Source organism: Aythya fuligula, chromosome 1 (assembly GCF_009819795.1).
Source record: "Aythya fuligula isolate bAytFul2 chromosome 1, bAytFul2.pri, whole genome shotgun sequence".
NCBI lineage: Eukaryota > Metazoa > Chordata > Aves > Anseriformes > Anatidae > Aythya > Aythya fuligula.
The window spans coordinates 137,032,963-137,045,309 of NC_045559.1; the positions used below are offsets into that span (position 1 = coordinate 137,032,963).

At 42.8% G+C, this 12,347-nt stretch overlaps 1 protein-coding gene across 3 annotated transcripts; it reads right to left on the reverse strand.

Moving 5' to 3' along the window:
* Positions 1–298: 298 nt before the first annotated feature.
* NIPA2 (NIPA magnesium transporter 2) lies at positions 299–11,225 on the reverse strand. 3 transcript variants are annotated; one of them, XM_032208047.1, is made up of 8 exons: positions 11,037–11,225; positions 10,671–10,752; positions 5,441–5,501; positions 4,853–5,075; positions 3,565–3,621; positions 3,002–3,092; positions 2,220–2,380; positions 299–1,294 (listed from the first exon to the last, which is right to left on the reverse strand). In XM_032208047.1, the coding sequence occupies exons 4-8, from the start codon at positions 4,989–4,991 to the stop codon at positions 657–659; spliced, it is 1,086 nt and encodes a 361-aa protein (XP_032063938.1). In that variant the 5' UTR covers positions 4,992–5,075; positions 5,441–5,501; positions 10,671–10,752; positions 11,037–11,225; the 3' UTR covers positions 299–656. The 3 variants fall into 3 exon arrangements, with proteins under 3 accessions (XP_032063938.1, XP_032063937.1, XP_032063936.1); XM_032208046.1 differs by having other exon boundaries at positions 10,671–10,756; XM_032208045.1 differs by lacking the exon at positions 11,037–11,225 and having other exon boundaries at positions 10,671–10,832.
* Positions 11,226–12,347: the final 1,122 nt, after the last annotated feature.

Below are 12,347 nucleotides of genomic sequence, written 5' to 3' on the forward strand. Positions count from 1 at the left end.
CCTCCTGCAGGAGGTGGCATGACAGCTGGTGCTAGTGCCTTACCTAGCCAAGCAAAGCAGAAGCTCCTGCCTTCCTGCTGCTGCCACCCAGTTACGCTGATGGGGTAAGGCTGCTGTGGTTGATGTAAAGCCTGCAAGTTTAACATAAAGCTTTAGTTCAGCAGTATTTTCAAAGGATTTACTCTTGCTTGGTTGTAGTTTTCCATTTCCTGCTTTAAAGCTGGAACAGCTCCAGTTTTAGTGCGCTTACAGCCACTCAGCATTCACTCAGGGCGTGAGTACAAAGGATTCAGTTTCACTGCAATCTGTTTACCACCAATGCAGAAATAAAGCCATTTATTTTTGATAAAATTGTCATTAGTGCAATACATCTGAAAACAGAAGAGTGAAATGAAAGTATTTACACATAACTTAAGCAACAAACCCAACTGTGGTCTGAGGTCATTTTAGTATTTTTTAAAGTAAAAATAAGGCAAATTAAAACCCCTTCAGTGATTTTGATCCAAACTAATCAAACTTAAAAAAAAAATACAGATTGTCTACACGTACCGTTAAGAAGAACATGAGGTTCCAGACAAGCTCAGACATTTCACAGCAGAAAAAAAATAATCCAGAGTTACAGAATTGTTCTTTTCTTATTTACCACGTAGATATTTTCAGAAGGCTGACAGACTTCCATTTCTCCTGGCTGAGAGACTCTCAGTGGATTGCATTTCACCTACACAGGTAGAACTTTCTTCGTCATGATTCAAGCAGTCGTACGTGCTGAGCAAAGAACCATTTGCTGCTCTCTCATCCTTCCGCAAGGAGACGGGCAAATTCGCCAGGGTGAAATTAACATCTTTGAAGGCATGCAATAAAAAGATCCCCACAATGATAGTAAGGAAGCCACTGAAGGTGCCAATAATATCATCAGCCGCCATGTGCTGCCATTCCTTGAAAAGGATGGCGGAGCAAGTTAAAACGGATGTCGTAAAGATTACATAATAGATCGGAGTCACTATCGACGTGTTGAATATATCCAGAGCCCTGTTCAGATAGTTGATCTGCGTGCTCACACAGACAATAAGGCTTAGCAGCAGAATCCAAGACAAGGGATGTTTCAGCACTGGTTTCCCCGCAAAAAGTTCCTTGATAACGATGCCCAAACCTTTTACACAGGAAACTGATAACGCTCCAATCACAGAGCAAATTGTTATGTACACGAGAATGTTGGTCTGTCCATGGCGAGGTCCCACCACAAATATTAGAATTAAAGACACAATGACAACAAGTGTTGCAAAGACCACAAAACCTGTGTTTGGGGGGAAAAGAAACAATTCTTGTTATTGATGTATATGACCAAAAGCATCTTAGAGGTACCAAGAATACATGTTAACAAGGTGATGGGCTCAGCTTACACAGAAAAGATCAGGCTGCTTCTCACTCACTGCTCCTTCAACAGCAAAGTTAAACACTTTTAGAGTGACCTTGCTGAAATAATGAAATTTGGGCATATTACATTACCTTTACTGTTATCAGCATGATGACTACAGGATTAGATTGCTGTACTGCCTTACACACAGCCTCACAGAGGCACAAAGCTACTGGATCCAGGCTTGTGGCTGACTGCTTTTAAGGAAGTATGTGTTGGCAGGCTGCTGCATTCAGCAGATTTCCAACAATCAGGGCATTCCTTAAAATCATCTTTTTAGTCTCTGTGCTGGACACTTCCTCATGTTTAAAATGGGAATTGGCTCTGTAAGTACAGTATTTTGCAGAAGTGTATTTGTGTGTGCCCTGTCTTCCATGTAAGCATACAAGGCAGCCTGGAGGATTACACTTCTCAGCAGACATCTACCACCAAACCTTCTTTGTTTAAGGAGGGATCAAAATTGGGCTTACAGAGACTGACACACTTGAGTTAAAATTTATAAAAGTTGTATTTATCCAGCTGTGCTGCTGCATTTCTTTAAACTGTTATCTCAGTGGTTCATATCAAAACGCTTTGTTCAAGGCCAAAGAAGTTCACTGGCATCACGCAAAGCACCCTATGGAATTCCATCACAGAACTCAAATCTCTGTTTTGACAAAATGAAGCAGACAGGCTGTCTTCCTGGAACTTGAAAAAAAAGCAGTAATAAAACTGTAACAAAGGAACGATGGGCTGCTTAGAGAAGAGCAAGCACACACATCTTTCTGCATTAGCTACTTGGAGATCAAGCCAGCGTTTGTCTTACCTGGATCACCTAATTTGTTGGACATTTCATGTAAAGTTTCTACTTCCTCCTCTTGTGGAGCATGAATGACCATCACAGTTGATCCAAGTATACTTAGCAAACACCCTATTTTTCCATGGAGATTAAGTTTTTCATTTAAAAAGAAGGATGATAGAATGGCACTAAGAAGAAAAAATACACACCAGCAAACATGGAATTAGTGATATTACATTAATATGTTCATCAACATACAGGTTGCCTTGACTGTACAGGTCCCTCACATACACAGCACGCAGCTTTTGGTGAGCAGGAACACTATTAACGTCCATAAACCACTTTTAAGTAAAGGCATAATTAGAAAAATTACCATAATAGCTATGTGGTTCATTTTCTACCAAGATACTTGCTACCGGCAGAAGTACCTGTCAGTATTTTGCAGCTCCTTCAGAACCCATTTTTTATGCTGCCTCCCAAAAACTCTGTATCTAGGCACATGTAACAATGATTTTAAAAAGATAAATATCTTCAATTGTGAATAAAAATACTACTCTGTTGCATATAGCATATTTTTCAAATGGAGGTGATAGCTTTTTGCAGACTGAGGTGCAGATCTCTAGAATCATTTTAGAACAGTCCTTTTACATTTGGAGAAACTTAGGAGTTACTCCCAATGTTTATAACCACCTTTCGTTCACAGTTAAGAACAAACCACAATTATTACTGCTTATCTCAGTGACTTATTTCTAAATAAATATTTAACTTCTACCTCTGAAATCACACTGCTTTCTGTTAGTGTTTCTTACCTTACAAGAACACTGAGAGCTCCTAGAGGAGTCACTAATGTAGCTGGTGCAAAAGCGTAGGCAGCAAAGTTAGCTACTTCGCCAGCTCCCACTGCAGAGTAGTAATAATAAGAAGAAAGAAAAAAAACAAAACAAAACAAAAAACAACACAAGTTAGGGTGTCTTATGCAATAAACCTGTGAATCAGTGCAAGTGTTCTTTCAGACATGAACATTCAGTACAGGAATAAAGGAAAAGTCTAATTCTGGTTCTCAGCTAACAGAAAAAAAACTTGCATTACTATTTTATAGAGCAGAACAGACTGGAGGACTACAACAGATACTAAAATTGATTCAGCCAACTTAGAAGATGTGTTTTGTTTTGGAGTGGCTGTGTTGTGGCTCCCCAACCTGCTAACTTGAGTCATGAACTTTTGCATGGAGACCTCTGCAATACCAGGCTACAAAGCAAACATGTTACAGGGTACAATATAAATTAAGCCAGTTTCATGTTTACAGCCAGGAAGTCCAAAGTTTAAGCAATGAAAAGCTCCGAAGACACACACCATCTCAAAATGTACTTACTTGAAAGAAGTCCAGCCCACCACAGCCACTCCTTAAGGTATGCATGACCACCTTGTCCTGAAATTGAAAGAATGCATGCTATTCCATGAAAACCATACTTCAGCAAACAGTATCATTGCCAAAATAGTTTCCATAACTCATGCTACTTAGTCTTTATAGCTAAAAGTTATCTTCAGGCTCTGATGCGCAGATTCCTCCTGCAGCCCACTTTGAAAACTACTTATTTGATTTCCTTCCTATTAAAAATGGCGTGGATGACCATTTTGGCTTTACACTAAAAAACAGTTCTTTCAACTCATTGCAATGACATGAAAGACCAAATTACATATCTCTTAAGAGACATGCCTGGCTTAGGTAGTTGATTACACGTACAAGTATGTGAAGTGCAGTCACACTTCCCCTTTCCAACCCAGAAAGCATGAATCATATATCTCACTCGAGATCAACCATCTTTTACAAGCAGACATGACAAGTGCTGAATTAAAACTACTCAGATTCAATCTTCTGGTTGCAGCACCCTTGGATCATTCATTCACATGCTCATTGCACACCCAAGCCAGTATTCTCTTACAGCTCTGACCTAGCAAAACAATCACTCATTGCCTTTGGAGGATAAATACAGAGCTAGAGCAAGAGGCTTTTAAGAGCTTGAAAACATTAAGTTGGGCTCCTCCCTGTCGTAGACAGAATTGCTACTTGATATTTCAAATATGAACCTCATTTACCAGTCAGCTATAAAAAAAAAATAAAAATCTAGTTAGTGCAAATCAGCATTTTACTGTTCCAATCAAGTACACTGGCCAAAGGATGAAAAAAATCAGTTCCCAAAATAGTAACAGCTATACTGAAAGCTATTTAATATTATTAAATGCAGTTCAACCAAATAAAGCCGGAAATACATACAACAGTCCACTAAATTGGCATTTTGTGCACTGGTACTATATATTAATCCATAATTAAAACTGAACACTGTTCAGAATCTTCTTGGCTGAAAAGCCAAACACTTTCAGCAGCTCTAAATAACAGACTACAGCACAGGGCATCACCATATGTGACTCTGAGATGCAAAGGGTAGTTCAGTAAGCATCCCCACAGGGCAATCGCTATATGCAAACTGCGTAGTATGCATCACACACTGAGTTAGGTGTATCTGACACCGGAGGGAGAAAAACAAAACACCAGATACATGTTTTAGGTTTCCTGTATCTGAGTCAGAACAAAATCTTAAGTTTAGTAATCTTCTTTGGAGCAGTAAAACTTAAAAGTCAAGTTTCTGAAACGTATTTACCTGCTCTCATGGAGCCTTTCCTAGCTAATCGGAGCAGCCCTTTCTTTTTCAGGATGAAGCTTCCTCCAATGAAGATGCTGGAGCTCATAGCCAACGCCAGACCAATACAGAAGTCATATTTCCCACGGGTTTGGCTCATCTCGTAAACTACGAGTGACTGTCACATTGATCAAGGAACAGCACAACTCCTGTTACTCAACACGAGATGATGCAACACTGAAACCTGAGCAGAACAAACACATTGATTAAATTGGGAGAAATATAAATGCGCAGAAAAATCCTCAACAGCTGGCTCGTCCTGTGAATGGTCTATGGGAAAAAAAATTAAAGAAGGAAAATAAAAGGAAGAAAAAGGCAACCCCTGAAGCATGCGTAAGCTTACATCACAGATGAGTGACTAAAAAGTCTGAATGCATATGAGGGCATTGGACCAAGAACACGAAAACTGAAATCCCAAACAAGAAAATTCTCTGAAAAAAATAATTAAGGTAAACTGTAAGATGTGCAATTTATTTTTCTTTTCCTTAAGTACACAGATCATGTCCAGCACACCACCTAACTGATGATACTGCTCAAATAATTACTTACATCAAAATCAGTTTGTAAGAGAGTTCGAGAACAGCCACAGCATCTCTTCCACAGAAACTCCCTAGAAAAGTGAAAGAACAGAACTGCTTAATTGGACCGTAACTTGTCTAACACGAACAAACTTGAATGAACGCACACGCACTGATCCTCTAACAAACAGGCAATCTGGAAGAAGAGAAGGCAGCCATTTGTTGATGCACTATACAAAGAGTTTCCCACACGCGTATGAAATATTTTTCCAGCTCACCTATGGTACCAAGTATGAGTTTACTGTTGAAAAGCATTCACCCAGCTCCCCATGCTCAAAATTTAGTCATGCAAGACCTCCAAGTACAGCTTGGCAGGAGACACTAACTTTCAGACTAGAGATCAAGATTTTACTCAACCTCTACCTAAAAATAAAGCTTTATTTCAGTGCAGTACATAACAAGAGATAAGATGTAGTGGGGATATCCTGGCCTCCATATAATATATAAGATTTCAAATATCTCTATAAATCATTTTAAAACTGAAAACAAAACAAACAAACAAAGTACTTTCAAGGTGATTAACCTCTCTATACTACTGAGGCAAATGGAAATTATCTTTAGGCTTTGATTTTAAGATAACAGCTAATTATGACTGTACAGAGAACTAGTCTGAATGAAGAAAACACCCAGAGATAAGAGTTTTATTTCCTGGGAGCACCTACCACAGATGTGCTCGGAAGAGCATTTATTTCCCTAAGCAACCATTTTCCAGCTATTCAGAAGCACGGTGCGTGATGCAAGCCGTATCACCAAGCTTTTGATTTCGAAGGCAAAGGGGGCAAAGAACAGGAGGCAGGAAAGCAACTCCAGGGGAGGAGCACACCGCCACTGTTAACACGCTGCAGCACCAGGACATACCAGGGCAAGCCTAGCACTCGATAAAGGCATATTCCAGCCTGCCACTCAAGCTCACAGCTCCCATTCCTGTGCTTGTTTCTTCACAAACCTTTCTTCCAATGCTGCCTTTCCCTCTATGTTCCTGCTGCCAACTTGGATTAATGCACTGCACCCCTAGGGAAGCCCAGCAGAGAGCCACAGGTAGGTTCACATTAACCCTGAACACAGATCCTCTGATTTGCATCCCGTTAGGCTGCAAAGAAGCGCAGGAAAGCAGTCCCATTTCATAAGAGCTCAACGTGGCACTAATTCAAAACACTGTAAGATCTGCTGTTCAAAACTCTCAAGCCCTCTTTGATTATCCTTATGTAAGTATCTTAGTTTGTAAAGTAGTATCTTATTTAAAAAAAAAAAAAAAAAAAAAAAGCAGTGAAGGTCTGTTTTCAGCTTCTAATGACTTAAAAATGACTTTAAAAAAAAAACAACTGAAGTGGATTCTTGCATGATACAAAGCCAGCCACCAAACAAAACCACAGGGGACAAGTGACTAGCGTGAGACAGAGCGGAAGAAGTCACCTCCTAACTGCATCAAGTACTTCTCTGGTTTTTAATTCAAAGCCAGACTTCCAGTCCCCTGAAGAACAAAGGCACCTTTAATGCAAGGAAGAGGCACCTGGAGATGTTTGTGACCATCCTACCGGCCCTTCTGGCGGTCCCAAGTCACGCAGCCGGTCACCAAGCTCTTCAGCAGCAGCTGATGCGCTGCGTGGTGCTGGTGCAGCACCAGCTTGTGGGCAGGCACCTCTCCTGCAGAGCTTTCCTCTCTGCCAGTGTTTCCAACAGACACTGCTCCAGCTGTGTCAGTAACGAGAGCACTTTTACTAGGGGAGCTTGTTATTAAAACTGGACTCAAACTGGCAAAACCACCTTTTTTTTTTTTTAATTCTTCTTCCAGCTTGCAGCGTAACCTACACAAAAACTTTTCTGACAGAGGTGAAGAGCATTAGTCAGTCCCATCCTGCCACCCACTGTGTCTCAGAGCCCAGGAAGAGGCACATGCTGTTTTTCTTTGGAGTAGAAAAATATGATTGCTGACAATTGAGAAAAACTCGTGGTAGTTTTCTGAATTTAGACTTAAAAATGCCCTAAGGATGCTATGTGCCAAAACCATGAATCCTCAAGTTCTAAATACATTAAAAGCATCTTTGATTCCCCATCAACTGCTCTGTTAGCCTCCTAAATGATTCTGATCTTGACTACTTCTTTACATAGGTTAGTGCTAGCTTTTCTTTCTAGGCTGAGCTGTCCTCACAGACGTGGCCAGCCTGATCCCTGGTCGGACAGGACAGCCATGCTTCCCTTTGCAGCTTATGGGGATGTCTACAGCCGTGGTGAGCCCGGCTTGCCTCTGAAGAGATGGGTTCGTGTGTAGCAGGGCACAGTCAAAGCGACAGCAGGCGCAGGAGAGCTCTCGTTTCAGGCAGCCTGTAGCTGAATCCTAACCCTGAGTCTCAGGAGAAGAAGAGGACCTAAGGGGACCTAAGGGGACCTAAGAGGACCTGATGTTCATGAACATCATCTAGCAAAGCTCTCTATTATCTTTGGAAATACGAACAGAATGAAATAAAGTGAAAGAAAGGAGCATCTGCCTGTGGATCATCTAACATCAAGAGCCCTACCTCTCAGAGCACAACAGTACAATGACAAACAGCACGAGGAGCCTACCGAGTTTGAGGGTTAGTGGGCAAGGAGAAAAGGCTTTCCGAAAAACTGGTGGGACGTAAGTAGCTCCAGATTAACCACAAAGTCCATTTGCTTAATTTCTGATGTAACTGGGGAGTATTGTAAATGGCAAATAAAGCTGCTGACAAGACACAGAGTCCCTGGTCTAAAACACACAAATATTTTAATTCCTCTTCGCTCAAAAGTCCTTTGCTCCCCAAAGTAGCACACACACGCACACAGTGCTCAGAAGATGTTAAATATTTACTGTAACAAATCAATTCTCTAAATGTTCAGAAACACTAACAGTAACACTGCGAGATGAAATAGTATTTTCCATTTAAAAGCAGATACGCTCAAGCTATGGGGGAATTATCAGCCAAAGACAATTAATTATCACCTCTAATAGCTGTACATTGTATGAAAGCAGTAATTACTGTCAGCAAAAGTGAACAGGGTGGATTTCAGAAACTTTGCCTACTTGGCCACCAGCCCTCAGGAGTTGAGGAAACAATCTAAACGTAAGACAAAATACCTAATTGCAAGAACTCTGGGTTTACTCTCTAAAAGCTGAGTAATTTTAACAGTGCATGGGCTCGTGTCACCGCCAGCCCTTCCCTGCCCCGTGCCATTAATTACTCTGTCGTTTGGGCAGATCACTACCACCAACCAGCACAAGATTCAGGTATGACTCACACGGAAGCATTTTAAAACAAAGGTCTGTTTTGACAAGACATCGGCAATGGTTACGCCAGCTCCAGCCACCCTGAGCCTTCTGAACTGTTCTGCGGTATTTTATTTTCAATTTCACTGATCTGTAAGAGCTGCATGAGAAGTTTTGTGTTTCTAGTATTGAAATAATGCACCTACATCTGTGAGTCTTTCCACGGAAGAGAAGTTGGTTCAATCACAAAAAGCTCTTAACAAATACACATTGACTATTACGTGTTTCCTCCTTCCTTTCCAGAGACATAAATCCACAGGAAACAGAAACACTCCCTAACGACATAAATGTTCAACAATGAGCCTTCCAAAGGCTCGTTACACGTACCAATTTTGTCCCAAAATCCAGACGCATTTGCTTTTTAAATATTTCAAAATTTAGGTTCCTAAAATGTAAGTTCAAAAGAGTATTAACTGGCATTTTAAGAATTCAGCTAAAAAAATTATGTCCACAGTTTCACGCTCATCTCATTTTCACTCATGACACACAAGAGCGGACGTTGTCTCACCTATGCTTTAAAAAGGCAGAATCGCTGTTTAAAAAACTTGAATAACAGAGTAGTATGATTTTTAAATGTTATCTTCCCTACATATGTCTGATCGGACGCCTCAGTTATTCCATCCCTTTGCTTTTCATTTCGCTAATCAAAGAAATTAACTTGCAATCTAAGATATTCCTTTGAAAGCAACATGCTGAATTTGAGCTGAAATACTATCCTAGTCCTTTCAGTTCAGTAAGTTAGGTGCTAAAGCACCTTTATTACAAAAAAGTGATATGAAATTTTAATTACTGGCTTTGGTATATTAAGTTTTTGATAGGATGTTCATATACAGAACTCCTACGGTGGAAAGAAGTACGAAAACAGGTATTCTTAGCAACATTACTTAAGTCCACAAAATACAGCTAACTCTTTAATTCAAGTCTTTTCGCAGTGATGTTCTGTTCACTCATGAACATCTCCCTGACACACAGGGCGAGAGAACACAGGAAGGACAAGCATAACATCCCATTAAGACAAAACAGCTGCTGGTTGAAATGTTAGCCACGTACATCTTTAAAAGGCCAAGATGCACCTACACATCCAGAACCCAGAGATGCTCCAGCAGTTATTTAGGACTTGCATGGCAAGTCTAACCCCAGTAAAGTTTTCCAGCTTTGTCAACAAAGATAAATGAGCGTTCAATCTGATGCACGTTGCTTATGTATCACATAGACCAGGCAGTACGTTGTGTCATAATATTTGGTGTTTACTAAATGTGATACACATGTATATATACAGCATAATGTTAGAGGCACCAGGGCAAGTACTCCAAGCAAAAGACATTAACAGGTTCAAAGTCACACGTTTTTAAAGATTTTAAACAGCAGGGCGACTTACTCCTTCACACCAGATTTCTATTAATAAAGGAAAACCAGCGAGCATTCGATTTTAAGGTACTGGGAAAAAACAACAAAAGATTCCACACCTAAACTTCCTGCACATCTTACTCTTTGTATTTGTACTTACTCCCTTCTATAAAAAGAATGATCATAAATTAGAAGATTTTAACCTAAAATTTGAAAAGTATGTTCACTAAAACAGTTCATTCATTCACTGAATGTAACTACAGAGGGTGCTTTGTTGCCAATACTCTCTGTACTGACTGCGTTTCCCAGAAGCCCATCAAAACAGACTTAAAATTAGGAGTCACTGATATGACTTGCCTCACCCTGGCTGTACCCATTGCACTGCTCCCATTCTCTGTAGGACAAGTAACCAGCAGAAGCTCACTGAGGTCCCACCTCTAGCATTTGAGACGGGCAGTTTCAAATAGAGAAAGAAACAGCAAGTCCATGCCAGATCTGTTCTTCAGGCACCCCTTTTCCCTTGGCGTGCCCAAGGAGCACGCAACCTCCTTTCCACCTGCCAGGATTTTACCTTGCGAAGACCGACGAGCTTTGACGAGAGCAGAACCCGGGCTGACGGGAACTTGCGCGACAGCTTCCTACCAGCGAACCTGCTACCTTTCCAGGAAGAAAACGTGTAACATATATAAATAAAAATAAATAAATAAATAAATAAGTATACATATGTCCAGGCCCCAGAGCACAGCGCCGCGGGCAGCCCCAGCCCCGGCCCCGCTCCCCGCGCCCCACCTGGGCGCTGCCCCCTGCCCGTGGGGGCGGGGCCTGATGGGGAGTGGGCGTGGCCGATCACAAGCCCCGCCCCCCTCACAGCACCCCCGCGAGGCCCCGCCCCCTCGCCTCACCGCTCCCCCCCGTTACCCCTCCCCCCCTCCGTTACCTGCCGCCGCCCCTCACACCCCCGCCGGGAGGGGCCCTGCGGCCGCCGCCGCTCGCGGACGCCGAGAAGGAGGAGGAGGAGGAGGAGGAGGCGGAGGGGGAGGCCGGAGCGGGCGGAGGGAGGGGCCAGCGGCCGCGCGCTGCTCCGCCATGAGGGGAGGGGAGCGGGGAACCGGCGGCGAGGCGGGGCGGGACGGGACGGGTCGGGTCGGGCCGTGAGGTGATGGCGGGCGCCGGCCCCGGCCCCGGCCCCGGCCGCCCCCTCCCCGCTGGTCCCGGCAGCGCCCGCCGGAAGGGGCGCGGCCGCCTCGCTCTGGGCCCCCGCCACTCGTCACGTGACCCCCCCCGCCCCTCAGGGCGGGCGGGGAGCGACCCTCCCTCTGACGTCACCGCCGGCGGCCGTTAACGGCCCCGCCCTCCCTGCCCGTCCCCTCAGGGGAATGGCGGCTGCCGCCTGGCGCGGGGATGGGTAGGAGTTCCTAGTGAAATGAGTGCTTTAACCCGGTTTTGCCTTATACTAGGGTCAGCTTCATCTGAAAATTGTATTTTCTCTGATGCATTTAGGCATTGGAACAGGCTGCCCAGGGAAGTGGTGGAGTCACCATCCCTGGAAGTCTTCAAAAGACGTTTAGATGTAGAGCTTAGGGAAATGGTTTAGTGGGGACTGTTAGCGTTAGGTCAGAGGTTGGACTCGGTGATCTTGAGGTCTCTTCCAACCTAGAAATTCTGTGAAATTCTGTGAAATTGCAGCACGGCCACGCGTCGTTCATCAGTTTCTTACCCCAAGCACTCCTAAACATACGTGTTACCCGCGCCTTAAATAAAATAAACAAATAAAGTCTTACAACCCATTCACAGTAATAAAAAAACGACATTGTACAGACTTTGTTAAACAGTACAATTTATTAATCCTTTTAATTCAGGTCGCACACTCCTAACGCACTGTTTACAACCAAATACACTTTAATGCCATATAACTGACGCATGTATCTACGTGAGCATTTCTCAGCCTGTAGTGAAGACTGGAACAGTTGTAACAAAGGGCCCTTCAGCTCCTTCAACAATATCCAAATACACTTTCCAAAACTGAACATTATTCCAGACAACTCCAAAATGTGGTAGCTCCACGTGGGAGATGCAACTTCACCTTTTCAAATAGGGCTAACCTGTTTTATCGCATCCCCTACTGACTACAGTTTCTACTTTTATCTCTTCTTTCTCAGGATTTGTGTTTACCTTATCAGAAACCACACAAGCTGCTTCTTACATTTTGTGAAAAGGAAGTAACAAAGGCAGAGAAGCAATCTTGGCT